The sequence below is a fragment of the Lagenorhynchus albirostris genome, chromosome 19, assembly GCF_949774975.1.
Source record: "Lagenorhynchus albirostris chromosome 19, mLagAlb1.1, whole genome shotgun sequence".
NCBI classification, from domain to species: Eukaryota; Metazoa; Chordata; class Mammalia; order Artiodactyla; family Delphinidae; genus Lagenorhynchus; species Lagenorhynchus albirostris.
The window spans coordinates 41,469,916-41,494,369 of NC_083113.1; the positions used below are offsets into that span (position 1 = coordinate 41,469,916).

General features: G+C 56.3%; 3 protein-coding genes across 14 annotated transcripts; 2 read left to right on the plus strand and 1 right to left on the minus strand.

Annotated features, from left to right (window-relative positions):
• Window positions 1–11: 11 nt before the first annotated feature.
• ELMO3 (engulfment and cell motility 3) lies at window positions 12–21,552 on the plus strand. 11 transcript variants are annotated; one of them, XR_009536920.1, is made up of 21 exons: window positions 12–380; window positions 513–553; window positions 652–724; window positions 908–958; window positions 1,171–1,340; window positions 1,425–1,524; window positions 1,627–1,778; window positions 1,860–1,938; window positions 2,068–2,325; window positions 2,415–2,546; window positions 2,649–2,750; window positions 2,857–2,965; window positions 3,074–3,210; window positions 3,311–3,474; window positions 3,588–3,700; window positions 3,796–3,900; window positions 4,005–4,087; window positions 4,174–4,260; window positions 11,818–11,932; window positions 20,800–20,858; window positions 21,416–21,549. XR_009536920.1 is itself a non-coding variant. In XM_060129777.1 (20 exons), exons 1-19 carry the CDS (start codon window positions 303–305, stop codon window positions 11,896–11,898), a joined length of 2,115 nt encoding a protein of 704 aa, XP_059985760.1. In that variant the 5' UTR covers window positions 13–302; the 3' UTR covers window positions 11,899–11,932; window positions 21,416–21,552. The 11 variants fall into 11 exon arrangements, 10 of the variants coding, with proteins under 10 accessions (XP_059985760.1, XP_059985761.1, XP_059985762.1 ...); XM_060129777.1 differs by lacking the exon at window positions 20,800–20,858 and having other exon boundaries at window positions 13–380; window positions 21,416–21,552; XM_060129776.1 differs by lacking the exons at window positions 11,818–11,932; window positions 20,800–20,858; window positions 21,416–21,549 and adding an exon at window positions 4,348–4,684 and having other exon boundaries at window positions 17–380; window positions 2,068–2,118; window positions 2,203–2,325.
• LOC132509151 (uncharacterized) lies at window positions 6,658–21,465 on the minus strand. Its single transcript, XM_060129793.1, is given in 8 exon segments — window positions 6,658–7,301; window positions 7,369–7,586; window positions 7,778–8,200; window positions 8,202–8,276; window positions 9,429–9,728; window positions 18,170–18,271; window positions 19,334–19,515; window positions 21,410–21,465. Coding segments are annotated over 7 exon segments (1,383 nt in total). The 5' UTR covers window positions 19,367–19,515; window positions 21,410–21,465; the 3' UTR covers window positions 6,658–7,069.
• TMEM208 (transmembrane protein 208) lies at window positions 21,522–24,414 on the plus strand. 2 transcript variants are annotated; one of them, XM_060129791.1, is made up of 6 exons: window positions 21,522–21,657; window positions 22,290–22,385; window positions 23,144–23,203; window positions 23,285–23,421; window positions 23,943–24,027; window positions 24,127–24,414. In XM_060129791.1, the coding sequence occupies exons 1-6, from the start codon at window positions 21,652–21,654 to the stop codon at window positions 24,262–24,264; spliced, it is 522 nt and encodes a 173-aa protein (XP_059985774.1). In that variant the 5' UTR covers window positions 21,522–21,651; the 3' UTR covers window positions 24,265–24,414. The 2 variants fall into 2 exon arrangements, with proteins under 2 accessions (XP_059985774.1, XP_059985775.1); XM_060129792.1 differs by lacking the exon at window positions 23,144–23,203.
• Window positions 24,415–24,454: the final 40 nt, after the last annotated feature.

Sequence of the window (24,454 nt, forward strand, 5' to 3'; positions counted from 1 at the left end):
TCCCCACCCCCACCTGCCGCACCTTGGGGCGGGGCGGGGCCGCCTCTGCGGGGCGGGGCGGGGCAGGCACCCTCCTACCCTCCTACCCCCGGGACTCCAACCCGGAACTAGCCTCCGCTCTGGCTCCCTTGGGAAGGCCGCGGCGCCTTGTCGGGAGTGGGAGCCTGGGCTGTGAGTGCGGGCCACGGGAACCAAGTCTCGGGCAGAGGAACACCTTCGTCCTCAGGGGCCTCAGACCAGGTGTGCCCTCGGCGGGAAGTTGCACATCTGGAAAGTACAGAGGCCCCCACCTCGGGTAGACTATGGTGCCCCCGCGGAATGTAGTGAAGATCGCCGTCCAGATGCGCGACGCCATCCCGCAGCTCATCCAGCTGGACCAGGTCACCCGGACTGTCTGGCCTCCGTCCACCCCACCACCTACCTCCGGGTTGCCCCTTTCCCCTCGAATAGCCCCCCCCCAGGCTCCTCCCCAACTCCCACTCCCATCCGGTGAGTGACTGTTCCACTTGTAGGCAAAACCCCTGGCCGCTGTGCTGAAGGAGGTGTGCGACGCGTGAGTGCGGGTCTGCCGGGGCGTGCCGGGTGGCTGGTGGGAGGGCAGGAGGGAGAGGGCGCCCCCTACCCGCCTCGCTGAGCCTCTGCTGCCCGCAGGTGGAGCTTGCCTCACTCTGAGCGCTATGCCCTACAGTTTGCTGATGGGCACAGGAGATACATCACTGAGAACGTGAGTCCCCTCCCCGCCCCACATTCCACTCTGTGACCCCTTTAACCCACCTGGCTCTGACTCAGAGTCATCATCCCACTCTCTGGAACCTGATCTTTCTTTTCACTCCCTTATTGACAACCCCAATTAACCAATCCTCAGAGCCCTTCTTGACTTCTCTTCATTTTCTGCCATCTTTTCCAGAACCGCACGGAGATCAAGAATGGCAGCATCCTGTGCCTCAGTACTGCCCCAGTAATGTCCCTCCTGACCATGCCCTCATTCTGTGCCCCTCTGCTATGCCTCTTCTCTGCCCGCCACTGGCACCTGGGCCCTAGGTCTGGAGGCCCCAGCCCTAACCCCAGCTCCAGCCCAGTAGTGCCCCACCTAGTGGACACCCAAGTCCCCACATCCCCAGTTCCCACTCCTTACCTCCTCACCTCTGTTCTTGCTCCCACCCCTGGCAGGACCTTGAGGCTGAGCGGTTGTTGCGTGGGCTGCAGAGCGAGAGTTGTGAAGGGCGCCGGGAAGCCCTTCAGCACCTCGTTCTGCTGGCCCCAGACATGACCTTCACCCGGGAAGTCATCAGCCGTGATGGGCTTCAGAGACTAGGCTCCATCATTGAGGATGGGGACGAGTGAGCCCAGGGCTGTGGTGGGTGGTGGACATGGTGGGGCTGGGCCTCCTGGTCTGGTCCTCTCAGCCCCACATGTCTCCCCAGCCTAGGAGAGGTGCTGGCCCTCGCACTGAGGGCCTTCTTGGAGCTCATGGAGCATGGTGTGGTGTCCTGGGAGACGCTCAGCATCCCCTTTGTTAGGAAGGTGGGTGGGCTTTTCTAGGGGTAACAGGTGGGGGCAGTGGAGTGGTGTCAGGGTCTGGCCTTCCATGGTGCTGAGGTGGTGACAACCCCTGCTCCTCTAAAGGTGGTGTGCTATGTGAACATGAACCTCATGGATGCATCTGTGCAGCCCCTGGCCCTGGGGTTGCTGGAGAGTGTGACCTTGAGCAGCCCTGCCCTGGGCCAGCTGGTCAAGAGTGAGGTGCCACTGGATAGGCTGCTGGTGCACCTACAGGTGTAAGTGTCTGGAGGTGGGGTGCAGATGAGTGGAGCGGGGCTGGACCTTGGATGGCCGGCTGAGCCCTCTTCCTGTCTCAGGATGAACCAGCAGCTGCAAACCAAGGCCATGGCACTGCTGACAGCTTTGCTGCAGGGGGCCAGCGCTGCTGAACGTAAGGTGGGTGTCCAACCAGTGGCTGGATTGGTGGGGGGAGGAGCTGGTGGGCAGTGTGCTCCACAGTGGGCCTGCAGGATGGGTGCTCATGGTGGGGCTAAATCACCTGAGTCCCCTTCCCACCCACCTCAGCACATGCTTGACTACCTGTGGCAGAGAAACCTTCGCCAGTTCATCTACAAGGTAGGAAGGACCAGGCCAGGCAGACCCTTCCCCGCTCCTCTCCTCGTGGCCCACACTCACACCCGTGAACTGGCTGTTCTCCAGCACATCATCCATAGCGCAGCGCCCCTGGGCGACGAGATGGCTCACCACTTGTACGTACTGCAGGCCCTTACGCTGGGGCTGCTGGAGCCACGCATGCGGACGCCACTGGACCCCTACAGCCAGGTAGGTGCCTTTGGGGCACACGAGGCTGGGGACGGCTGGAGCTTGGCCTTGAATCTTCAATCTTAACACCACTCCAACAACGACCCCAGGAGCAGCGGGAGCAGCTGCAGGCCCTGCGTCAGGCTGCCTTTGAACCGGAGGGGGAGTCCCTGGGCACTGGGCTGAGTGCTGACCGTCGCCGTTCCCTCTGTGCCCGCGAGTTCCGCAAACTGGGCTTCTCTGTGAGTGACCCCTATCCAGCTCCCTGCCCTTGCCTCAACCCAGGGCTGCTGTTGTTCCAGAGGGCTGGGCCCTTCCTCAGCTGCCTCTCCCCCTTCCCCCAGAACAGCAACCCTGCGCAGGACCTGGAGCGCGTGCCCCCTGGCCTGCTGGCCCTGGACAACATGCTCTACTTCTCCAGACACGCGCCCAGCGCCTACAGCCGGGTCAGTGACAGGGTGGGGTGGGATACGGCAGGTTGCCACCTAGGCGGGGGGTCTCCACAGCCTCAGTCGTGACTCCCCACCCCGTCCTGTGCTCCCACCACCCCAGTTTGTGTTGGAGAACAGCAGCCGTGAGGACAAGCACGAGTGTCCCTTTGCCCGGAGCAGCATCCAGCTGACTGTGCTGCTGTGTGAACTGCTCCATGTCGGGGAGCCCTGTGAGTGGTACTGGGCACAGCATGTCCAGGAACGGGGGACGGAAGGGCAGAGAGGGCCAGGGGCTGCACACACTTTCTCCCTGAGCCCCTCCTGCCCCCCCGCTCCAGGCTCCGAAACTGCCCAGGACTTTTCACCCATGTTCTTTGGCCAAGACCAGAGCTTCCATGAGCTCTTCTGTGTGAGCATCCAGCTGCTGAATAAGACCTGGAAGGAGATGCGGGCCACTCAGGAAGACTTTGACAAGGTGCGTAGGGTGGGAACAGGGAAACCTGGGCCAGGGCGGGGGATTGTTCTGGGTCGGGGCCCAGAACTCAGGCCCTGAGCTAAGCTTGGGGTGGCCCCAGGTCACGCAAGTGGTGCGGGAGCAGCTGGCCCGCACGCTGGCCCTGAAGCCCAGCTCCCTGGAGCTCTTCCGAACCAAGGTGAACGCGCTCACCTACGGGGAGGTCCTGCGCCTGCGGCAGACAGAGCGGCTGCATCAGGAAGGCACACTGGCCCCTCCCATTCTGTGAGTTGGTGGGGATGGGTCCCAGTCCTAGCCCCCACCTTCCCTGCTGCCCCCTGGGCCTCACTCAGGCCCAGGTGGTCCTGTTCAGCGAGCCCCCTCCCCCCCTCCCCCAGGGAGCTGCGGGAGAAGCTGAAGCCAGAGCTCATGGGCCTGATCCGCCAGCAGCGTTTGCTCCGCCTCTGCGAGGGGACACTCTTCCGCAAGATCAGCAGCCGACGGCGCCAGGGTCATTGCTTGGGCAGTGGGGCTGGAGAGCGGCTGGGCTGGGGTCAGGGCGTGTCCCTCTCGTCACTCCTTCCCTCTTACCCTTTCTGCCCACAGACAAGCTGTGGTTCTGCTGCCTGTCCCCCAACCACAAGGTGCTGCAGTATGGGGATGTGGAGGAGGGCGTCGGCCCGCCCACCCCCGAGAGCCTGCCTGAGCAGCGTAAGGAGGGCAGGGTAGGGGTCAGACACCTGCTCTTCCCAGACCGCCGCCCCACCCCGGGACCGCCTGGGGTCCCAGTGGTCAGCCCTACCTTCTTCCTGCAGTCCCTGTGGCCGACATCAGGGCACTGCTGACAGGGAAGGACTGCCCCCACGTCCGGGAGAAGGGCTCGGGAAAGCAGAACAAGGTGAGTGCAGTGGGGACCAGGGGCTCCTTCCCGCCCGCTCCTGCCGTGCCCCCTGCTTAGTGCTCCTGGCTCCCTTGCTTCCCCAGGACGTCTGTGAGTTGGCTTTCTCAGTCAGCTATGACCACGGGGAGGAGGAGGCATACCTCAACTTCGTTGCCCCATCCAAACGGGAGGTGAGTGTCCGGGCAGGCTGAGCAGAGTCGGGCAGACGGGCAGGGGAAGAGACGGGAAGGCCCTCATGGAGATGGCCCCATCCCCAGTTCCACCTGTGGACAGATGGGCTGAGCGCCCTGCTGGGCAGTCCCATGGGCAGTGAGCAGACACGGCTGGACCTGGAGCAGCTGCTGACCATGGAAACCAAGCTGCGGTTGCTGGAGCTGGAAAATGTGCCCATCCCTGAGCAGCCACCCCCCGTTCCCCCACCCCCCACCAACTTCAACTTCTGCTACGACTGCAGCATCGCTGAACCTTGACAGTGAGGTTGGCCAAGGGCCACAGCTGCTGCCACTGTGGTGGCCACAAAGGGTGGAGGGGGGAGAAGCACAGGCACCCTGACCAGCAGAGGCTGCAGCAGAAATAAAGTCTGCTTGGCTCTTAGACATGTGTTGAGCCAGCTCTGAACCCTGCAGGCTAAGCCTGCCTTCAAGCTTAGCTGGCAGATAAGATGAGGGCATCAGGCCAGGGCCACAGCTTGGGGCCACAAACCTGGGCAGCTACAGTTGAGGGGCTGGTGTTCCGAAGGACGGTGGGGACCGGCTGGCCCTGTTACCTTTCTCCAGCGTGAGTCCTCAGCCTCCCTCAGTGCTAGGCCTGCAAAGAAGGACGGCCTGTAGTCTGGGGGCACCAGCTGAGAGAGGTCTGGGGCTGCCAGCCAGCTGAGGGTGAGGTGGTAGGGCAGGAGGCATTTCCCCAAGTGGATGCCTTTCTGGGCGCCATTAACAGGGGCCTAGTCTGGGAGCCATGTTTCCAGAAGAAGACTCCTGACAGTCTGAGCTCAGTCCTCAACCCTGCTTGGCCCTTCCCCTGCGTCATTTGTGGGTCGTGACGGCCTCCTGTTGAGAGGCGTGAAGGGAGAGATGTGAAGTTGGGTATGCTTTGTGCTGAAGGGCAAACTCAAGGTTCCAAAAGATGTCCCCCAGGCCAGTGGGAGGATGTAGGCTGATTCTGACAAGGGGGAATTTAGTGCAGCAAGCCTGCATTCTGATTAAAACCCAACTGCAGCAGCATGGGTGGGGTGGGGGCCACAGACAGGCCAGCTGGAGGTGAAGCTCGGAGGCTATGGTCACAGACCCCAAGCCTCTGAGGCAAAGAGGAGCACACCCACCCACAGGACCCACGGGCAGGCTGGAAGCTGCCAGCCACCACCCTCTGACCTCCTCCATGCCTCTCACTACCTCTCTTTCCCAGTGCCTCCTCAAAATATGTTTTTTAAGCATTAACCATCACCATGTTACCTAAAAACTGATGATACGACACCTCCTTTGAAGAATGTTCTGGGGGAGTACTTGTTCCCTCTCTCTAGCTATGCTTCTGACTTGGGCATTCAGGGCCCCACATGCCCACTCCTGCATTCAGACTTCCCACCGCACTTAGAATAGTCCCTGTTGAGTTCAAGGTGCAAATGGGGAGCCCAAGTGCAGTTAAGTCTCCTAATACCATCAATTCTTCCTTCTCAGTGTCTCCAGTCCCTTGTTACAGGCCACCATCATCTTGGCAGGAACCTCCTGACTTCCTGCCTCCTGTCTCGCCCTTCCAATCTTCTCAATACCAACTACCACACTGCTTTCTCAAACAGGAAGCCGATCTGATTACACACTCACACACACACTGTCTCCCCTGTATTCTTCGGTGTCTCCCTGTTGACCGTGGATAATGGTCACGGTACCATGATTGAACAGAATCGAGATGGGTTGCAGATGCGTTGTGGTTTAGCCCTTTCAACAGAGTGCTTGTGGCTTACAGAGTCACAAGCATGTGGACCAAGGATGCTCGGTCCAAGCTGGCATCCTCCCTGCCTGCCATGGGACTGGGACTACCCCTACACCCGGCGCCAGCTCTGGCCTGCCCATGTGCACCTCCCTGGTCCCTTCTGCCTAATTGTCTCCTTCCCTCCCTCCTCTTTTTTCACTGACTTGAGTCTTTCCTTGACCTCCCAGGCTAAGCTTATAGCTTCTGTCTCTGTTTAGGAGGTTGGACTAGACCTCTAATGACCCTTCCTACCCAGAGATGCTATCCTCTTTAGTGTCTTGTGTGTGCTGAAAACAGCCTCACTGACTCAGGCAGCCTTAATCACTGCTCCTGGGATCTGGCTGGGATGAGGGTACACAGACATGCCTTTGCTGCAGGACATGTCCTGGGGCTTGTGCTGGGGAGAGGCCTCTGGAGTCTCCCACCATGTGGGGAAGAAGCTAGGACCTGCTGGGGGCACCTGTAGGGCTTTGGGCCAGGTGTGAGGAAGAAACTGTCCCTCTGGCATTTCCTACACATTGTCCCTGGGCTGGGCTGCTTCATCTGAGGTGGGGAGGGAAGGGGCCCTTTGAGAACTTCGGACAAGGAGGTGAGATCTGGAATTTTTAATCTTGTTGGGTATACAACAAAGACTGTGGCTTGGCTGCTAAAGCTCAGTGCTGGTAGGGGGCTGGGAGAGCTGTGGGGAACAGTACAGGCCCTAGTGTGAGAAGGGGCAGGGCCAGAGGCACAGGGTCTGTTCCTCCCAACACCAGACCCAGCCCACCTGTGGGCCTGGCCTCTGGACCCAGGCCTGGACAGGAGAGCAGGAGCTGGCATTTCCAGGGGCCTGTGGCAGCGACATGTAGCTGGAAAAGGTTCCTGCTGGGCTGTGGGGCAGACTGGGGCAGGAAGCCCCTTGGGCTGCCCTGATACAGTCCCACCCTTAGTCCTAGAAAAGGGGTTTTTAGCTTGGGGAAGGGGCTCTGGGGCATGTAGCAGAGGGAGGTGGGAGGCACTGAGTCAAACTCCAGGTCAAGAGGCCAGGCCTCTGGAGGTGACAGAGGCTGAGCCACAGGGCTGGTTACTGACCTGGCCTCGGAGTGTTAGGGTCAGGTCAGCCTCTCCCACGAAGCGGGACTGGACGCAGGTCACCTCAGGCAGTTGGGCTTGGAAGCGCCTGACAGAAGCCATGCTAATGCCAGGACACATGGCCACATCTGCCATCCGGAGCTGCTTGCACGCCTGCCCAGTGGAACCCAGCGTTCCGCAGGGTTGACCCGGCACGGGGCCCCAGCCCAGCCCCTACACTGTGCAGCACCGGACACACTCACTGCTCCGAGCGCTGACTGCACCTGGACAGGTTGAGGTGCTGCAGCCTTGGCCGGGAGCCGGCTGCCTGGACCCAGCCCTCGTCGCTGAGGCGGCTGCAGTGACTCAGCACCAAGCGCTCCACGCTGGGGCAGCCTCTGGCCGCAGCCAGCAAGCCCTTGTCTGTGAGTGCTGGCAACAGGCTCAGTGACAGCCGCCTCAGCTGGGGGACCTGGAGCACCTGCGAGGATGGCGGGGGGCGGGTGGTGTGGTGCTGGAGCCCTTCCAGCTTCCCCCACCCCCAGCCAGAGGAATGGCTACGGGCAGCAGAAGCCAATGAGAAATGACTTTTTCCAGGCAAAAAGTGGGTTGGCCCTGACCGCTGGTTTCAGCCGCAGGGCCTTCAGCCTATCCACATCCCCAGCCCCACACCTTGGTCAAACTGGCATCAGTCAGCTTGCTGCAGGCTGTGAGGTCCAAGTCCCGTAGGGCCTGCAGCGTGAGTAGGGCGGGCCCTATGGCCAGGGAGAAGGGTCCTTTTGCGGCTGGAGGCCCGATGCCCAGCTCTCGGGGTGGCTGTGAGAGGAAACCCCTGCTTCCCAGATTCCTCCTGAGTTTGGCCTTCAGTTGCTCCCAGAGACAGGCGCAGGAGGGGCAGGAGGGCAGCTGAGCCCAGGGACCGCCCCGCCCGCCATGACCTCGAGGGTCCCACACCTGCGGCCCCTGCAGAGTCTCCTCACTTGGTTGCCCCAAGCCCAGAAGCCCCCGGTCACGGAGCTCCTTGCACCAGGCCAGGTGCGGGACTGACAGGTGGGTGAGGTAGGTGCAGATGGCCTGCACGGTCCGGTTGGTGAGGGGCCACGCAGGAGGATAAGTCTAGCACCCTGAGGCTTGGGCCCAGCGCTGGCATCAGGGAGAGCACTGAGGCGTCCTAGGAGGGAAGTGGAAGAGGGAGAGGGCAATGGAGTGGTGGCTTGTGCCTGTGTCACCGGGCTTGGCGGGGGTCACTAGGAAGGTTCTGCCCAAGGTTCCAGCCCCACAGGCAACAGGAAGCTGCCACAGGGTCCACGGAAGGAAGCAACAATATCCCTGTGCTGGTGAGTGTCGGAGTGGACCTGGTGGGCTGCAGTGGTGGGAAACCAGGAGAAAAGCAAATGCCTAGATTGGCTGGGGCAGGAAGGATGCAGGTGAAAGTTTCTAAGGTGTTCACCCTGCCTGTGCTCCCAGAACCAGTGGTGGACATCTGATTCTCGCTAAGCCAATCAAATATGCTCCCTCTAGGACTGTGAGGTCACAGGGTGGGTAGGGCTGCCACCACCAGGAGCAGGAACTAAGGGCAGAACAGAGGAAGCTGCTTTGTAGAGGGATGCAGAGACACGGGAAGGCGGGGCCCCAGAGAGAGCAGCTGAGAGACGCACAGTGGTGAAGGCGTGAGGATGGAGTAGGGCAGGGGAAGAGGGGCACTTGGAAGAAAAGGCTGAGATGCTTTTCAGGTGGGCAATGCTCTGGGCACAGTGCTAGATTGAAGTAATAATCTGCTAAAGAGGAAGAGACTGACACTGCAGGAAGACAGGGACGCCACCCAGAGGGACAGGGCTGAGCCCTATTGAAGGAACTGGCTTCAGTCAAGAAATGACCCTTCTGCTCCCACGTCACGTTACCTCCCTCGGGCCCTGCCTGAACCATGACTGCTGTGTAACCTCGGTACTCCTTCCCCGCAGGGCTCGGTTCTGTCACCCCTTTCATCAGCCTTCCTGGCCCCCAGAACACCCACCCTCACTCCCCTTCCCAGACTGCAGTGGTCACCAATCACTTGGCTCGTGAGGTATGTGCCACCTTGTGGGCTGGGCCCCCTGGTCTCCTGGACCTCCCTCTACCTGGACCCACTGTGGGGCTGCGGGGAGGAGTGCTGGCAGCAGCCCTGTCTGTCTAGGCTCCTTTCCTCTTCCCGACTGTGTCCCCAGTTCAGCTCTAACTACTCCTTGGACACAAACACTGGGCGCCTCCCTGGCGCCACGCTCCCAGTTCCCCCAATCCCTGGTCCTGGTGAGGAAGGAAGGAAGGAAGGGGATGGGATGCTCACCTTGAGTGAGGAGCAGTAGGCCAGGCTGAGGGAGGCCAGTGGGTGTGGAGCTCCGCACACCAAGCCCAGGGCCTGGGCCGATTCCCGCCCTCTCACCAGGCAGCACTCGGCCATGTCGAGGCTCTGCAGCTCCCGCAGGCCCCTTAGGGCTGAGTATCTTGCATCCGTCAGCCGCTGCAGCTTCCTCAGGCTCAGGTGCCACAGGGGCCACAGGCGCCGCAGGCCCCGGCTCACAGCCAAGAGTGCCCCGTCAGCCAGTTCTGAGCAGCCGCTGAGGTCCAGGAAGGTAAGGCCTGGTTGCTGGTGGCAAAGGGTGGCCACAGCCTCTGTGGAGAGGTCCCGGCAGCTGTGCAGGCTCAGCTCCTGCAGCTGCAGCCCAGCCACTTGGCCCAGGGCCTGCAGGGCCTCGGGTGGCAAGCCAGTGCCACTCAGGCCCAGGGCGTGCAGCCTACCAGCCTGCTCCTTCATGAATTGCAGCAGGTTGCGGAAGGAGAGTTGGGAAGGGGAGGAATCCTGGGGGCCGATGGAGCCCTGGGCTGGGCCTGGCTCGAAGGTGAGGTGGCAGCAGGCCAAGGAGAGGCGCTCCAGGCTGAGAACTCAACTGCTGAGCCGGTTGAAGCTGAGATCAGTCAGGTCCCGCAGGCTAGCCAGACTGAGCTCACGGAGGCCGCTCAGTGCCTGCTGGACCCGCTGTGCTGTCTTGGGCTGAGCTAGCAGCATGCCTGACGTGAAAAGGCTGTTGCAGCCACTGAGGTCAAGGAAACGCAGGGCCGGGCAGCCCAGGATCAGGGCCACGAAGGAGGCCTCTGTGGGGCTGCCCAAGGCACAAGCTCTGCAAGTGCAGGCCCAGGTGGTAGGCAACAGACTGCAGCACCTGGTGTGAAGCCGGCGAGCCATCCAGGTTGGTCAGGCTGATGCAGCAGATGCCCCTGAGACCCAGGCTCTTGACGGTCGGAAGGGAAGCAGAGGACACGGGGATGTTGTACCTTACGTTGGCCTATGGGACAGCAGCGGGCCTGGGGTTAACCCTCTGGTCTCAAGAGTGTGCTGGCCATCGGGTCTGGGGGCAATTCACTGGCCAGAATTTGAGGGCAGGTCAGGGAAGGGGTTTTCTACAATGGGGACCCACTGTGGTGTCTGGTGTCATGTGTGCTTGAGGGGGTGCTGTTGGGAAGTGGAAGCTGGGAGGATGGGTCCCACTGGAGGTCCAAGGGGATGACTACGAGGGGAGGACAGGAAGGTTAGTGACGGACGGGACTGAATGCCTATGGAGGGCCTGGGCCAGAGTGGGGACTTAGCATGCTGAGTACAGGAGGGCTGGGGGGGACCTGGAGGAGAGCCAGAGAAGCCCCCCGGCAGCAGGAGGACAAAGTATGCTGGACCTCAACTATTGGGACTTGCAGAAGGTGGCCCTGAGACCCATGGACTCGGCTCCAAATCCAGGTCCTCAGCTTGGCCTTAGCTAAGCAGTCAGCCTCCCCCACTTTCGCGAGAGCATATAAATAGCCCTCGGAACAGCTGAGGGCGGGAAGAAGGTACGCAGGTGTTGCTCAGCACAATCCCCCGTGGCCCAGATGCCAGAGATCTGGGACAGGCAGTGAGGCCAAGGTCCCCTGGTGGCCACACACATTCAGTGTCTCAGCCACATGAATGTTTGCAAAAATGGGTTTTGTGTGTGAGTGAAAACGTGCGCATTCACTGAGTGTGGTGTGCGCATGCGTGGGGGCGTGGGCGCGCTCACAAGTGTAGGCCCTTCAGGCTCGAGAGTTCAAGACGTGCTTGTGAGCCCTGGGGCTCATCTTTAGAGGGTCTGTCGTATCTGTCCAGGTAAGGAGGGAGAAGCGTCCCGTTTCTGTGGGCAGGAGTTCATAGGATGAATTTCAGAGGCAGGGAGGAAGCTGAGTTGGCCTTGCCGTAGAGGAACAGGGGAGCGAGCGCGGGGAGCACACAGTCGGAGTTGGGTGGGGCCGGGAGGCAAGCTCAGGGCTAAGTTGTTGTGGGAAAAAGCTGGCTTGTTTACGAGTTTGGGGAGCCCCCAGTGAGGGAGATGTTTTCGTGGAACCTTCCCTGATCTTGTGCCAGAAGGAGCCAAAGGACAGTAGCTACAGGAATGTGTGGAACTGGTCTGTGGGGGGAGGGAGAAGAGGACTTGGCTTCTAAAATCCTAGCCCCATTTCTCTACCCCTGACCAATGCCCAGGTTGCAGGCAAGTGGTACTCAAAGGCTCTTGTTTTCACAAGCAAGCTCCCCAAAAAACCTGTCCTGTGAGTAACGGCAAGAACAAGCTGACATTCCCTGCTTGTTCCCCACAGAACATCATCAAAAAGGAACCAGAAAGGTAGAAATGACGCCTAATACGCACTCCTGTTGATAAGATACTTATCAACAGGATTCTCCCAGGAAGACGCACGGAACTCATTCCCAGGTGTGGAGAATCAGCCTGGCTTCTGCCCCAGAGAGAAGCAGCTGACTATGGCTGTCCTCACGGGAAGGAGGAGCGTACGGTAAGAGGGAGACCAGCGCCGGGCGAATTTCACGGGAATCAGGGTGTCAAACCAGGTTCCCATTTCAGACCCTGTGGTCAGTATGGATGAGAGGAGCTCTCCCCACAGATTCCCCGCGTGGACACTGGGAGACAGTGGGGTAGTGGGGACTCCGAGGACCTGGGTCCCTCTCTCAGATTTAAGGAGAGCTGGGGAAGATCTCAGTGTGTGAGGTTCGGGAGGGTACCGAAAAGATCAGGGAGAAACGGTTCTAGAAAGGAAAGGTAAAGCGTGCCTCCAGCCCTTTCAAAGCCCTGCAGTGACGACAGATGAGCCAATCTGATGATGAGTAGAATGAACTCTGGCTGGGGGAGTGCAGAGCGGTGCTGGTTGCCAGGCAGCACCTGCCCCCAGTAGTCACATGCCACCCCCGCAGGCCCCAGCTCCAGCAGCCTCCAGTCTTCCTTCTTTCCCTGTCTTCCTGAGCCCTGGCTACCAGGAAAGTTCTTCCCTCTCCCAACTGCCTTCCTGTGAACAAGGTAGATGAACAGCCCAGCGTCCAAGTACAGGGCTGGCAGGTGGCAGCAAAAGCTACCCAATAATGGGGCAGGGCCTGGCCTAAAGGACTTCCAGCTATGGGGCCAGGGTGAGATTTTAGACTGCCTCCTTGCTCCCCACTGTTTTTCTTGGTGGGGAGGAGGAAGCCTCTAAGCCATCACCGAGGTGGTCTACCTGGGACTCAAATACTGGAGCCCAGGAGCAGCCTGTTAGGGATAATTATCATCTGTGGGGGCAGAGCAGCAGGCTTCTGGGTTCTGGTCCTTGGCCCCAGTGTAGGAAAGTCCCCCTTCCCAGGCCCTAGGAAGATGCTTCTAAAGGCCTAAGGGAGGACTACACAGGTACCTGCTCCAGCTTCAGCCGCCCCATCACAGAGGGGCCGACTAGCCCCCTGGGCTCCTCCCTTTCCAATGCCGGCATCTTAAGAGTAAATGCGAAATCATTTGGAAAATGCCCTAAACTTGCTAAAAGCAATACATGTCCCTTGACTGTGAGAGGCCAGGACTCTGTCATAACTACTGAAGTCCTGAGCTGAGATGGCAGGCCTGTGTGCAGACTTGAAAAGCCATGTGACGGAGACGTGGCCCTCCTGTCTGCTGGCACAGGAATCCAAAGTTAACACGCCTGTTTTCCAGAAGCCCTTTGAGAAAAGATATGCCCTGGTGCCCAGGGGCTTTGGTCTCCAGAGAGGAGTCAGACCTTGGGGGTCATTTCCAGAGGCGTTATAGACGCCTTGGGCAGGAGAAGGCCGCAGGGGGTGGGAGCCGTCCTGAGTTCTTCAGTGACCAACCCAGTGGCAGGCAAAGAGCACCCCCGCCCCGGTACGGACAGAGCCTGGGTGTATTGTTGGGGTGCTGCCTTTGTCTACCTTCTTATTTGAGAAAAAATGGAATTAAGTGGGGGCAGGTCAGGGAGAATAAGAAGTCGCCAAGTCTAGTATCCTAGCCTGGCCTGGAGCCATATAGGCCCCAGCTTGGCCTTGGTCAGCCAGAATCTTCTGTAGCACCTACTAGCTGGGGCTCCACCTCCTTATCAAGCTGCTGAGCCCTGGGAGATGGTTCCTGCCAACAGGGTTCCGCAGATTGGTCTCTGGGACATGGTGCCGGCAGGGCCCTAGATGCTTAGGTATCTGTGGCCTGGCTTCCCAGCACTCCCAGCCCTGGGGGTGGAGTGGGGGACTGAGTTTTGCAGAGGCACCAAACGGGTCTTTGTCAATGTTCTATCTGGAGTTCCGAGTTAGCTGGAGAAGCCCCAGTGCTAAAATGGTAGACTCTACGATCCCAAACTCTGACCCTGGTCTCCTCCTTTTCCTCCCTCCCTTACTCCTATACCAATCTCACCTTTATCCCCAGGGACTGACTGCCCACTTGGCTTCTTCTATGCTCTCCTTCTTTGCTGGACTCCAAGAGGCCTCCCCCGGATTACCTCTCCTCAGGGTCCTTGTGGCCCTGCCCGTCATGCTGCTGTCTGTGCCCATTCTCCTTGCCCCCTGCCTGGCCAGGGATGATGAGACCGCTGCCTCCTCTGGGTGTGTGCTGGGGATACAGAATTCTGCCTGAGGAAGCCGTGGCCTCCCCTCGTGCCTGCACTGTCAGCACTGGCCTGCCCACTCCCACCTCCTCACTGCCTCCCCGTCTCTTCTCACTCCCCTCAGACTTCCCTCCAAGCCCACTATCTTCTCCAGCCCCTGACGCTACTGTAGCTCCCTCCCCTCACTCCAGCCTTCTCCGAGATGACCTGACCATTTCAAAAAGAAACCAAAGCCCCTTAGGTGGGAAGGCCCTCCCTTTTCCCTGTTCACATCCACCAGCCCACCCCTGGCAGGACCCATCCTAACCTCCTTCCCTCTCCTGCTCTTTGGTTCAGGGTGACCCCCTTCTCCCGGCCTACTGAGCCTGTCCCCCACCCTCTCCTCTGAGAACCCTGCCTTTCCACTGCTCGTTCCCCAGAGTCCACAAACACCCCGGAGTCTTAGCAAAGGCCTCCCTTGATCCTGCATCCCCTCATCTCACCTTTCACCCCCTCCCCTCCACTGTCAAGCTTCTTGGAAGCACATGGGCGCCCACACCCACTGTGGCCACCTCTTTACCATGGCTTTGCCCACTTACCCCTCCACCACTGTCCCCACAGAATCACTCATTCCCAACAACAGCTCCTCTCTGGCAAGGTCACCAGCATCTGGGGGCTCCCCTGAAGACTTCCCACAAGTGTCCTCTCTGCCATGCCATGCTGCCTGCTATGGATGGCCAGTCTCCCCTGATGCTCTCTCCCACTGGGGGTTCTGAGACTCTGCCCTCTTGGCTCTCCTACCTTCTAGGCTGCTTTCCATTCAGGGTCACCAAAGAAGAGAAAGACCCAGTCCGTAGACCAGTGGGTTATCCATGGGTTGTTCCATTCTAACACACGCACACACACACGCACACACGCGCGCGCGCGCGCACACACACACACACACACACACACACACACACACAGTTTCCCTCCACGTGCACCCAGCAGACTTCATCCCATTCCAACTACTTTGTTTTCCACACCTTCTTCCTGAGCACCAGATACTGGGAGCCATGATCTGATGGACCTCTCTCCAGATTCAAGGATGCAATATGCCCAAATCTGAGTTTACTGTCTTATTGCTGGTCTCTGGCCCTTTTCCTAAACTCTCAGTGCCCTCTACCACATCACCTAAGTCAGAAATCTGGGAGTCATCCTAGACCGCTCCCTCACATCCACAGTGATGAAAGTCCTTTCCATTCCATCTCTTTGATACATTGTGATATGTCCCTCTGCTCCCCCCTCATTGCTCTGCCTTAGTTCAGGTGTCCTTATTGTCTGTCAGAAATATATTAAGCAGTTTCCTCCTGATCAGGGTCCGGGCCTCCAGTCTCCCTGGCTCCAGTCTATCCTTGGTATTGTCACCAGGGTGGTCCTTACAAAAGGCAATTGACGACACTCTTCAGGCCCTTTGATGGTTCACCACTGCACAGCATGGAGACTGAGCTTCCTGACTGGCACTCAAGCCCTTCTATTGTCTCATGCTCCCCTGGCTGGGTTCAGCTGTTTTCTGTTTATTTTTGGCAGGGGTGGGTGGGGTGGGTGGGTCTGACCCCTCACCTACTCCGACTTGTCTATTTAGCAAGCATTTATTCCTCCCTGGAGATTTAGCCCAAACATCCCCTTCTCCATGAAGTCTTTCGTGAATCTTCTCTCTGCAACCTTGGTGAGCCTCATACGATTTTGAGTGCAGCACCCTACCCCCTCCTTTTGGCTTGTGCTGTCTCCCTCTCACTATCAACTCTGGGTGCTGTGTCAGCCCCAGCCCTGCACTCCTAGGGCTCAGCAGAGTGCTGGGCACAGACAGGCAGTATCACCACCTGAGTGAGTGAGGCCCCTCCCTGTGTCTCTGGTAACTTCCCATCTTCCTCCTGCTGTGTGAATATTCCAAACCTCTGCTGAGGCCCTGGCCTCTGCCTCCTACTTACTCCCCTAAGACAACCTGGCCTCCACGGTCACCACACAAAGAACCCACCAGCCTTTAAGGAACTGCCTCAGCAAACAGCTTCACATTGCCACCCCCACCCCTTCACTTCCTCAGGAGAGGTGACATCCTCTCCATCCTACCCAAGACCAAGCCTTGTTCACTGAAGCCTGTCTGGCTGCCACCTCAGGTGGTGGCTGCCATTCCTGACCTCTCTCCTCCCTACACTCACTAGTGACTCCTTCAGCACATAAACACATTAGCGATTTCTCCCAGTTAAAATCCTTTGTTTAGCCCACCTCAACTTCTCTTTACAATTCTATTTATTTTCTTCTTTTCATGGGGAAATTTCTTGCAAGTGAGGTCATCCTCTACATATCCTTTCTTCTCTCATTCACTCTTCAACCTACCTGGCCTTTTTCCCCAGATGCCAAATGTTACTGAAGCCATTGGTGACCACCCTGTATGTCAAACATCACGGACACTATCTGTTCTTTATTTTCTGGACTCTTTGTGGGATTTGACACTGTTACTCATCCACTCAACACTTGAAATGCTCTTCACCTTTGACTTGTGTGTCCTCCTCTCGCTGGGATCTCCTCAGCCCCCTCTGTAGGCCCCTCCTCCTCTCCGTGCCTTTGGACTGGTGTCCGCTGGGGGCGTTCTCTGTGGCCTGCTCTTCAGGGCTCCTCGCGCTGTCCCTAGGGGAAGGGACTCAGATCCATGGCTTAAACGCCCACCTGTTCTTTAATGACACCCACATATATATTTATTACCTAGACCCTTCTCTTGAATTCCTCTCTCAGAAACCCAACTGCCAACTGGATCTCACCATTTAGATGTCTTATACTTCAAATTTTCAACAAGTTCAAATCAAATTCCTTTAGACACTAAGCTCAATGACACTGGAGAGAGAACTCAACAACAGACCCTACTTAAACACACACATTTAATATATGACAGACGAGGCTTCCAACTCATTATACATAAATGGTATTTGGGCTATTTGAAAACTAATCAGTTTAGCTCCTTACCTTAGAGCATAAATCAAAATAAATTACACCAATAAAAAATATAATTAATATAAAAATTCAAACCATAAAACACAAGAAACAATTTTGCTGTGAGCCTAAAACTGATCTAAAAAGTAAATTCTAATTAAAAAGAAAGACAAAATATAAGTATATATTTATCAGATCTCTGAAGAGAGGCAAAGGATCTCTAAAGCAATGGAAGAAATAAGAAAGAAAAGAAGTTCAGAATCAACAACCTAGAAATTTAACCTCATAAACAAACACGTATCTACAAATCAAATTAAAAGGCAAATATATTAGGAATGTATTTCAATAAATATGTAAAAGGTTAATCTCTTTAATTATAAAAAGTTCATACAAATGGATAAGAAAAATACTAAGACCCCAATAGTTAAATGGACAAGGAACACAAATACACAAAAGAGGGAAATGTAAATGGTCAGCTCATGAGAAAACTGTTTAACCTCAGTGATAATCAAAGAAGTCAAAATTGAAACAAAGAGCTATCATTGCTGCCCTTCAAACGAGCACAGATGCCTGCATTCACCTCCTAGTGGGCTGTCTCCCTGCACTCCGACTCGCCCTCTCAGTCCACTCTGCACTGCAGATGTCTAAGACACAAATCACCACATGTCACTCCCCTGCCTCATATTTCTTTAAAGGTCCCACGGTGATAACCAGGAGAAAGTCCCAGCAACGCCACCTGGCACCTCTCTTGCTGTCTGACCCCTTTCTAGCCTCATCTCCCACCACTTCTCACACACACACACCTAAGTTCCAGTCATAGGGAACCTGTGTGGTCGTTTCCAGACCTATTTCACATTTTGGTGCCTTCACCTGTGCTGATATGAGTTCTGGAAGACCAACCTTCATCCTCATCCTATTCCTTCAGGAAGCCTTCCCTGAGGCTGCCAGTCTCCTTCGATGTCCTTCTTCATGTCCCCATGGCACCCTTCATTCCAGTGTCACAGCACCGAGCACACGACATCACGATCACTCACATATTTGTGTTTCTCCTTCACTGGACTAGGAGCTTCTCAGGGGAGTTTTATTCATCTGTAGAGCCCCAGCACTGTACCCAGAGCCAACCATGTATGAATAAGTATGCAGGAATGAGTGGATGAATGATGCATGAGCAGGGCCAGGAGCAAGCTGAAGTGAGAATGGGCCAGGTGAGGGCGGGTACCTTACCTCCCGAAGGGCATTCTGGGCTGCACAGCACCAAGCCCGACTCACGAGGGAGGCCTCTTTCTGATCTGACAGAGGCAGGAAGCTCAGAATATATGTGAGCATCTGAGGGAAAAAGAATGGGCATTGGGGGCTGTTAGTGCTGGTGGGGGCCTTTGGAACCTTCTCCAGCTGATAGCACAGTAGGTCAGAGGGGACTAGAGCACTGGCTTCTAGTTCATCTTGGATCCTAAGCTTCATGGAGTCTTCACTTCCCCTCTCCAGCCGCCAGGTATCTTTACTGGGAACAAACCTCCAAACAAAGCACCACCTGGATGCAGGTTTGCTCTGACTGATAAAAATCAAACTTCCTGCTCAAGTTGGTAAAAAGAACCTGGGCATTGGGACCAGATAAACCTAGTTTAGATCCTTATTCTCTCAAGTGACCTCTCCGAGCCTTATGTTCCTTATCTATAAAAAGACAATTGTAGTGAGATTTAAATGGGTTGTTGTGACAATTAAATAACATGGTAAAGCGTCTTGCATAGGATCTAGAACACAGCAAGTCAGGTGTTCCTTCTCTGATCTTCAGGAAGTTACACTGGGACCGCACTCTTTTCCCATCTTCTTCACTGCCAACTAGGCTACTCAGCTGACTGTTAAGATTCTCAGCAAGAAAATCTTAACAGCCTGGTAGGCTTAGACTCTCACTCCACCTACGCTCTGTGAGGCTGGGGGTGCGTGGGAGTGGAGGCCCTATTAGGGACTGGGGAAGGGAGTTGCCTGTGAGACCAGGAATTATCTGATATTAACTATTCTTTTCTTCTGGAATCTTCCCTCCTTGACTTCTGTGATGCTGTGTTTTCTAGGGCTCCACTCACCACTCCAACTGCCCTGTTTCTGGATTCTTCTGTGGCTCCCAGGGTTCAGACCTGGGCCTTTCAGTCTGTTACTTTCTAGGATAATAAATTCATTTGCATGGCTTTAACAGTTACCTCTATAGGAATAACCAGCAATTCAATATGGACATATTGTTTTATCATTAATGTGCTAGTTTAGTATTGCCAACTCTCCACAGGATTCTTCATCCAAATGTTTTACCATCACCTTCATCTCAACCTCAGTCCAAAGCAGCCCCTCCTCCCAACTTTCCAGCCCCTGAGCTTCAATGCCAACAGTGCATCTCACCTGATGATCCTGATAATACTGTGTACTCTTCATGCTCTTCTGTCCCTTGCTCTCAGATATAGGTGTAAAGCACAGGCTTTAGGCCAGGCTAACTTAGACTCATTCAAATCCCAGCTCCACAGATTCCTAGCTGTGTGACCTCAGGCAAGGTACTTGAACTCTCTGAGCCTCAGTTTCCACACCTGTAAAATGGGGATATTAAAAATCTAGATCATAGTCTTATGATGGGGATTAAATTATATATACATAATATAATTTATATATATATATATTTAATAGATATAATATGCTTCACATCTAGTACGTTGTCCATAAATGGTTCCTGGATTGCTGTTACTAATATTTCTGCCTTTGAAAACTTACCACCTTAGTAGCCCAGATCTTCATCACCCCGCCTTCATTCCTTCCACAATTTCCCACCTGATCTCCCTGCATCCAGGCTCATCCTTGCTAATCATTCCTCACAATGCAACAAGGTTAATTTTCCTAAAACACAGCTTCAGTCTCAGTGCACTCTGATGAAAACCTTCAGGGTTTCCCAGTCCCCTCAAGACAAAATCTCTTCTCCTGGGTCAGCACTGCCAGGCCTCCATGCCTGACTGGACCCCTGATTCCAGAGCTTCCACAATCCAGTCTCCTCACTGTCCTACAAACACAGCATGTCTATTTCCTTATTTCCTTTTGCCTATGTGGACCTTTTCCCCAGCCCACTCTGATCTCTTCTTTCCTTCTCTGATCCTAGTACACAGAAGGTACTCAGTCAATACTTACTGGATTGCATTAAGTAAGGATGGACAGTCTTTTACCTCTATTTTCACCAAAGGTTTGCTCAAGGAAGGGGTGGGAAGATAAAGCAGATCATTACTGAGAGGAGAATGACGGGAGAACAGCCTCTGGACCAGGGAGGCTAGGCATGGGCAAGAGAACACCGATGGGGACTGGGACTGATCACGCCCCTATCCCCAAGGGGAGGCAGGAAAACCTGACTGAGCCGAGGTAAGATAGTGGCCATCCTGTCTTCTGGGGCTCGGCAGTCAATCCAAGGAGCAAAGGGAGGGCAACAAACCTGTCCTCCCTGAGGGGAGGAAGCATGATTCTTTGAGCTGAGAAGCGGGGAGGCCTTTCTAGAGGGACCAGAAGAAACAGTGATAAGGGTGGAGTGGCCACCCAACGAACCCCATCCCAAGGAGCTACTAGAGATATGACTGGTCATCTCTGAGACCTATGGGGATGGAACAGATATCCTCCGGGGCCAAAGGGGGAAAGGATGCCATCGCAGGGGGCTCACTGGGGTTGGAGCAGTCCTGTATTTGCTAAGGGAAAGGAGCACCATTCCAAGGGCTGTTGGGGAAAGGGTGGCCTGTCTCCCTTGGGCTGAGGGAGGGGGTTGCCAGCTCTCAGGGGAAAAGGGATGAAGAGACCATCCCAAGAGGCCACTGGGGACAAAATTTATCATCTCTCTCTAGATAACAGCGGCAGAGTGGTCTTGCTCCAGGCTAAGGAGAGGGAGCAAACATCCCATGGGGTGAAGGAAGCAGGGATGGCCATCACTAGGGGTCGAGGGAGCGGGGAGCAGGCCTGTCCCCGGTGAGGGAACTCAGAGACCATGCCCGAAGTTGATGGGAGGGGGCAGTCTGTTTTCCACCGCCAGGGGAAGGGGCAGCCTTCTCTCGGGGAGGAGGGAATAGAGCGACCATTCCAAGGGGCCAATGGGGATAAGATCGGTTTAACCTTCGGGGATGATGGGATGGAGCGGACATCTTCCAGAGCTGAGGGGGAGGGGCGGCCATCTCAAGAGATGCAGGGTAGGCAGAGGCCCTGTCCTCGCTGAGGTGACAGAGCGGCCATCTCTTGGGGCCGATGGGGAAGGAGAGGATGGTCGCCCAAGGTAAGGGGATGGGGTGGCCCAAAGGCGGGGCCGTTACCCATAGCCAGCAGGTCCTTGGATCTCCCGGGCTGGTTGTTTCCGCCAGACGGGCGGGGCCAAGGCGAGCTGTCTGACAGCCGCTCCCCACAGCCTGGGACCCCGAGGGCGGGGCCTGTCCCGAGCTAGGCCTGAGGGCGGCCTCCTCTCACCTCCAGGGCAGAGATTCAGCCATCGCATCCCTGCCGCCTCCGCCCCCGCGCAAGGCTTTCTGGGAAGTGAAGTCCCACCGACTCTGGCGGGCGGAGCTTGGGAAGGAGGTGGATTTCCCACTTCCGTCCCAGTTGCTTACGATTTGGGTCTGCACCGGAAGTGCCTGTGCAGCAGATGTACCAACTGAGTGCTGTTTCGGTCGCCCTCCCATCTTTCCCCGGCTGGGTATTTGCGTCGCACCATGGCGGTAAGGAGGGCGAGTAGGGCGGGGTCCGCAAGACAAGGCACTCTCGGGGGCCGGGAGACTGAAAACAGAGGAAGGACATCAAGGGCAGTGGGTCGGCCAGAGGGAGGTGCCATCCGGTGGCTGGACCGTACTAGATTAAGCGGGGGAGTGGAGAGGCGCAGGAACGTACCAGTGCTGGTGCCGGAGAGGGGTGGGCGTCGGTACCAGACAGTGTCAGGCCTAGCTGGAGATCTGAGGGGCTTGAGGCGGGGTAGGCGTTAGCCCAGATCTGGTTTACTCTAGCAGAGGCCGGAGAGGGTCGCCATTCAAGCCCCCTCAGGGATCCCCTCTGAAGGGTTTGTCAGCCCAAAACTGGGCCTTATCAGAGGATTCAGGAGATACCAGCCTAGTGTTGGATTGTTCCCAGCCCGAGCAGGAGGCGGTCATTGCTGGGTGTGCTGGAAAGATGCTGTCAGCCCTAAGCAGGATGGTTTGGAGGAGGGGTGGACATCCCAAGAATTGTGCTAGCTTTGAGCACCGCGGAGACTCGGCTGAGGTGCAGATGAAACTCTGTAGCTAACCGGAATGGTGGGGAGGATAAGGAAGACCCTGGCTGATGAGGGTTCTGACAGCATCTCGTCATCTCTTTGCAGCCCAAGGGCAAAGTGGGCACGAGAGGGAAGAAGCAGATATTTGAGGAGAACAAAGAGACCTTGAAGTTCTACCTGCGAATCATACTGGGGGCCAATGTAAGTGCCTCCCTCCTTGCTTCTGTGCCCACCCAATGTTCCATAGCCCTCAGCTCTGTTTGGTGGGGTGGAGTGGTGGCAGTGTATGACAGCTAAAGCTCCAGAAGAAAACTCCAACTAAAAGTAAATGAGAAAGGATCGTGGCACAGAGAAAGTGCTGAATAGTCAAAACAAAAAACCAAAAACGAAATGAGGGTGTGAGTCTCAGATTGACTGGAGAGCCCTTCCCATCCTAAATACACAGGGGCTTCTTTCCTGGGCTGAAATGTCGGAGGGGAGTCTGGGTATTCAGGAAGCAGACCTCTTCCCCCAACCGTATAAGAAACGACTTGTCTTCTTTCATCACCTGGCCTAATATCTTGGTCAGAGTCGAGGGAGGTCCATGGTTTAGTAAGCTTTTTAGATTTCTTTTTCATTAAAAATTAAAATTTTTATTATTTATTTATTTATTTATGGCTGCATTGGGTCCTTGTTGCTGTGCATGGGCTTTCTCTAGTTGCAGCGAGTGGGGGCTACTCTTCGTTGCTGTGCGCGGGCTTTTCGTTGCGGTGGCTCCTCTTGTGGAGCACGGGCTCTAGGCACGTGGGCTTCAGTAGTTGTGGTGTATGGGCCTAGTTGCTCCACAGCATGTGGGATCCTCCCGGACCAGGGATCGAACCAGTGTCCCCTGCATTGGCAGGCGGATTCCTAACCACTGCGCCACCAGGGAAGTCCCTAGTAAGCTTTTGATCACAGCCTGATCCTGTGTCTGCTTACAGGCCATTTACTGTCTTGTCACCCTGGTCTTCTTCTACTCATCTGCTTCATTTTGGGCCTGGGTAAGTGTCCTGCATCCTGGGAAGTGGGTAAGCACATAGGGTCAGTGGCTGGCCTTTGATACCCCCATTCTTGTTCGGCAGATGGCCCTGGGCTTTAGTCTGGCAGTATACGGAGCCAGCTACCACTCTATGAGCTCGATGGCAAGGGCAGCCTTCTCTGATGATGGGGCCCTGATGGATGGTGGAATGGATCTCAACATGGAGCAGGGCATGGCAGAGTGAGTGTCCCCCGCTGTCAGCCCAGGTGAGCGGCGCCAGGGCTGGGGTGCTGGGGCCCAAGACCCACAGCTACCTGTGGAAGGGTGGAAGGGAGTTGAACTAGGGCCCACCTATTATTTTTGTTTTTATTTTATTTTTTTTGCGGTACGCGGGTCTCTCACTGTTGTGGCCTCTCCCGTTGCCGAGCACAGGCTCCAGATGCGCAGGCTCAGCGGCCATGGCTCACGGGCCCAGCCGCTCCGCGGCATGTGGGATCTTCCCGGACCGGGGCACGAACCCGCGTCCCCTGCATCGGCAGGCGGACTCTCAACCACTGCACCACCAGGGAAGCCCCTGTTTTTTTAATTTAAAAAAAATTTTTTTTTTTTGGCTGTTCTGTGCGGCTTGTGGGATCTTAGTTCCCAGACCAGGGATTGAACCTGGGCTCTCAGCAGTGAAAGCATGGAGGCCTAACCACTGGACCGCCAGGGAATTCCCCGTCCACTATTTTTGGCCCTTGCAGCCTCCCTTCTATCCACAGGCACCTTAAAGATGTGATCCTACTGACAGCTATTGTGCAGGTGCTCAGCTGCTTCTCCCTCTACATCTGGTCCTTCTGGCTTCTGGTACGTGGGTCGTGGGCCTCCCAGCGAGGAGCTGGGGCATCTACCCCTTCTCTTCTTTCATTTCCTGCACCTGGCTTCAAGCTCCCTTTTCTCTCCTAGGCGCCGGGGAGAGCCCTTTACCTCCTGTGGGTCAATGTACTGGGCCCTTGGTTTACAGCAGACAGTGGCGCCCCAGCACCAGAGCACAACGAGAAACGGCAGCGCCGACAGGAGCGGCGGCAGATGAAGCGGTTATAGCCACTGACGTTGTGGCTACAGGTTTCTGGGCCCCGGGTGGCTCTATCAGGCTACATGGCCCCCATGCCAGGAGCAATGAGGGCCTAGTCCAAGGGCCAAAGGCAGTCTAAGGTATAGGATTGGTGAATAAATGGCTTACAATGTGGATAATGGCTGTGTGGGTGATAGAGATAAGGCAGGAACAGCCAGT

Excerpts from the sequence above, each read along its gene's own strand:
- TMEM208 (XM_060129791.1), top strand. Across the intron at positions 22,386-23,143 it reads GAATCATACTGGGGGCCAAT|GCCATTTACTGTCTTGTCAC; the intron begins GTAAGTGCCTCC and ends GTCTGCTTACAG. Across the intron at positions 23,204-23,284 it reads CTGCTTCATTTTGGGCCTGG|ATGGCCCTGGGCTTTAGTCT; the intron begins GTAAGTGTCCTG and ends CTTGTTCGGCAG.
- ELMO3 (XM_060129773.1), top strand. The coding sequence starts at position 303 with ATGGTGCCCCCGCGGAATGTAGTGAAGATCGCCGTCCAGATGCGCGAC. Across the intron at positions 725-907 it reads GGAGATACATCACTGAGAAC|AACCGCACGGAGATCAAGAA; the intron begins GTGAGTCCCCTC and ends CATCTTTTCCAG. Across the intron at positions 3,901-4,004 it reads CGAGAGCCTGCCTGAGCAGC|TCCCTGTGGCCGACATCAGG; the intron begins GTAAGGAGGGCA and ends TTCTTCCTGCAG.